Here is a 3,234-nt window from a genome sequence, read left to right on the forward strand (position 1 = left end):
TTGCATGATGAAAAACCCAACGTATGCTCTTCTGCATTCCTCCTGCAGTAACTGGAATGTTTCAACCAATATCTGAGAATTGTGAGGAAGAGATTTATAATTTCATGTTGATGATAGAAATAAGAAATTAACTTACGTTTTCTGCTTTCAGTTTTGGTCAACATTTTTTAATTTTACTGGGGACGCCTTCTATTAAATATTATAGACGGGCATACATTAAGCTTCCTAATGAATTGCAGATATGAATTGTGATTTATCTACAAGTTTTTTCTTCATTCACTTTTATTTACTATGTTATCATATAAAAATGAGATACAAATGTTGCAATGACAAATCAGACAATTTTTAATTTTTTTTTTCTCTCTGGACTGTCCGATATTCCGGCTCTTCAGCTCCCTCTCTTCCTCTTCTTCCTTCTCATCTATCTTCTGACATTAATCTGGAATTTGCTGATCATCTCCCTCATAGTCAGTGACTCTCACCTCCATACCCCTATGTATTTCTTCCTTGGGAACCTTGCTGGCCTGGACCTCTGTTGTTCTTCAGTCACCGCCCCACAAATGTTATTTGACCTTCTCACCCAGAGAAGAAAGATTACTATAGCAGCTTGTATATCCCAAGTCTTCTTCTTTATATTCTTTGCATCCTCTGAGATTTTCCTGTTGGCTGTCATGTCCTATGATCGATATAATGCCATTTGTCAGCCATTACATTACACACAGATCATGAGTTGGAAAGTGTGTGTACGCTTGGCATCCATTGTGTGGGGTCTCGGTTCTTCCTATTCTTTAGTTCACACACTTTATGCCTTGAAACTAACATTCTGTGAATCACATCTTATAGAAAGTTTCTTCTGTGACCTCCCTCAGTTATTTCAGATCTCCTGCAGTGACATCTTCATCAACATTCTGCTCATCTTTGTCTTAGGAGGCTCTATTGCAGTTGCTTCTTTAACACTGACCATCTTTCCCTATGTCTCTATATTCAAAACTGTCCTGAAAATACAAGTTAGAGGTAATAGGAGTAAAGTTTTCTCTACGTGTTCCTCTCACCTGACAGTGGTCTTCATATTTTATTTCTCTGTTTTTTTTAATTATCTTCGCCCCGGCACTAATAATCACTATGCTGCTGACAAAGTGGTGTCCGTCTTTTACACCGTGATTGTTCCGCTCCTCAACCCTCTGATATACAGTCTGAGGAACCAGGATTTCAGAGCGGCATTTCAAAGGTTTTTTTTAGGAAGATCTTCCAAACAAAAAACAGAATGCATTCAAGCTAAACCCTGATTGGTAGGTCTTAGAAAGACATTGAAGTACTTTCTCCATTGGAGAGATATATTTTCTTCTCTACCTGCATCTTCCCCTTCCCTCTAACCTGCACTGGTCAACGCATACCAAAGAAATCCTCACTGGACATCTCCAACCTGAAGAATCTCAGACCAATCTCCTTACCTCTGTTCACCTCTCAACCCCTTACAGTCTGGCTTTTAACCACAACGCTCCACTGGAACTACTCTACTAATACTCACTAATGACTGCTAAAATCAATGGCCCAAACTCCACTCATTTGGACTCCAAGACTCTCCTCACTCATCGTTCTTATCTATACCTACCAATCTACCTCCTCCTTTCCTCTTTCCATGGGTGCCGCAAAGGCTCTGTCCTCCGACCCCTTCTCTTCTCTATCTACACCTCCTCCCTTGGTCAGTTGATAACCTTGCCTGGCTTCCATTACCATCTCTATGCGGATGACATACTAATATATCTCACCCACTGGAACTACCCTACTGATACTCACCAATGGCTGCTATAAACAATTGATAAAACTCCACTCATTTGGCCTCCAAGACTCTGCTCTCTCATTGCTCTCATCCTACCAATCTAAGTGCTCCTTTAGGGTACTAAACCTACCAATATATACCTCTTCCTCTTTTCATAGGTTCCCCCAAGGCTCTGTCCTAAGACCCCTTCTTTTCCCTATCTACACCTCCGCCCTTGGTCAATTAATAACCTTACCTGGCTACCAATACCATCTCTATGCTGATGACCTAGAAATATATCTCTCCACTCCTCAGCTCACCCCTTTGGTGTCCTTGTGCATCACAAATTTACTTACTGACATATCAGTTAGGATGTCACACCACTTTTTTTAAACTCAATCTTTTAACAACTGTGCTTATGATATCCCCCCTCCCCCCGTGCACCTTCCTCCAACATTTTCATTAAGATTTATAGCACAACAATTTTTCCCTCCCCCAGGTGCTAGGTGTAATCCTGGACACTGACCTCACCTTTCAGCTCCAGATCCAATCACTATGCAAAACCTGCTGCCTTCACATTCATAACATCTCCAAAATACGCCCCTTCCTCACCAATGAAACCACAAAGCTGCTTATCCACTCCCTTGTTAACTCTCATATTGACTATTGCAACTCCCTCCTCATTGGGCAATCACTACACAGGCTATACCCCCTATCATGAATGCTGCTGCTAGACTCATCCACCTCGCCAACCGCTCAGTGTTTGTAATCTGCCAATCCCTCCACTGGCTTCCAAAACTTTGTCCCCGGCTATATCTCCAACCTTGTATTAAAGTATCACCCTAACCATCCCCTACGCTCCTCCCAAGACCTCCTGCTCTCAAGATCCCTTGTCATGTCCACCCATGCTCGCCTCCAGGACTTCTCTATAGTTTTCCCCATTCTCTGGAACTCCCTACCCAACCAGTCCATCTATCTCCTACTCTATCTGCCTTTAGGAAATCCCTGAAAACTCATCTCTTCAGAGAAGCCTATCCCACATATCCCACCTCAACCTAATCACTGAACTACCACTTTCTCAAAGAACTCATTCCCACACAGCTTCCACCTTTTGTATTGCTTGCCCCTCCCTAGTAGACTGTAAGCCCTCAGGGGCAGGGCCCTCCTAACCATCTTGTCTGGAATTGCATTGTAACTGTAATGACCTTATATTGTAAAGCACTGCACAAATTGGTGGCGCTCTATAAATCCTGAATAATAATAATGATAATGCATATATAATTACATGTGTAAGTGAGGGGTTTATTTGCATTGTTAAATAAAAAAACAGTTGTTCAGCTCGACGATGTGTTTTTACCCAAATTACATAGAAAAAGACATGGGATTCCCCTTAATACTTCAACCAGAACCTTATACTGGATGGACAGGAAAAGCAAGGCATTGAGCATCCAACTCCCCCTTTCTTGTACCATGCA

At 41.9% G+C, this 3,234-nt stretch overlaps 1 protein-coding gene across 1 annotated transcript in view; it reads left to right on the forward strand.

Annotated features, from left to right (window-relative positions):
* Positions 1–326: 326 nt before the first annotated feature.
* Positions 327–3,234, forward strand: part of LOC108801463 (olfactory receptor 146-like) — a 7,850-nt gene continuing 4,942 nt past the window's right edge. Inside the window, exon 1 of the mRNA XM_018573349.1 lies at positions 327–1,228. Within this exon, the coding sequence (XP_018428851.1) occupies positions 327–1,228 (902 nt within the window). The remainder of the gene's footprint in view (positions 1,229–3,234) is intronic.

The sequence above is a fragment of the Nanorana parkeri genome, unplaced genomic scaffold (assembly GCF_000935625.1).
Source record: "Nanorana parkeri isolate BGI_ZX_2015 unplaced genomic scaffold, ASM93562v1 scaffold2344, whole genome shotgun sequence".
In the NCBI taxonomy this organism is placed as follows: Eukaryota; Metazoa; Chordata; class Amphibia; order Anura; family Dicroglossidae; genus Nanorana; species Nanorana parkeri.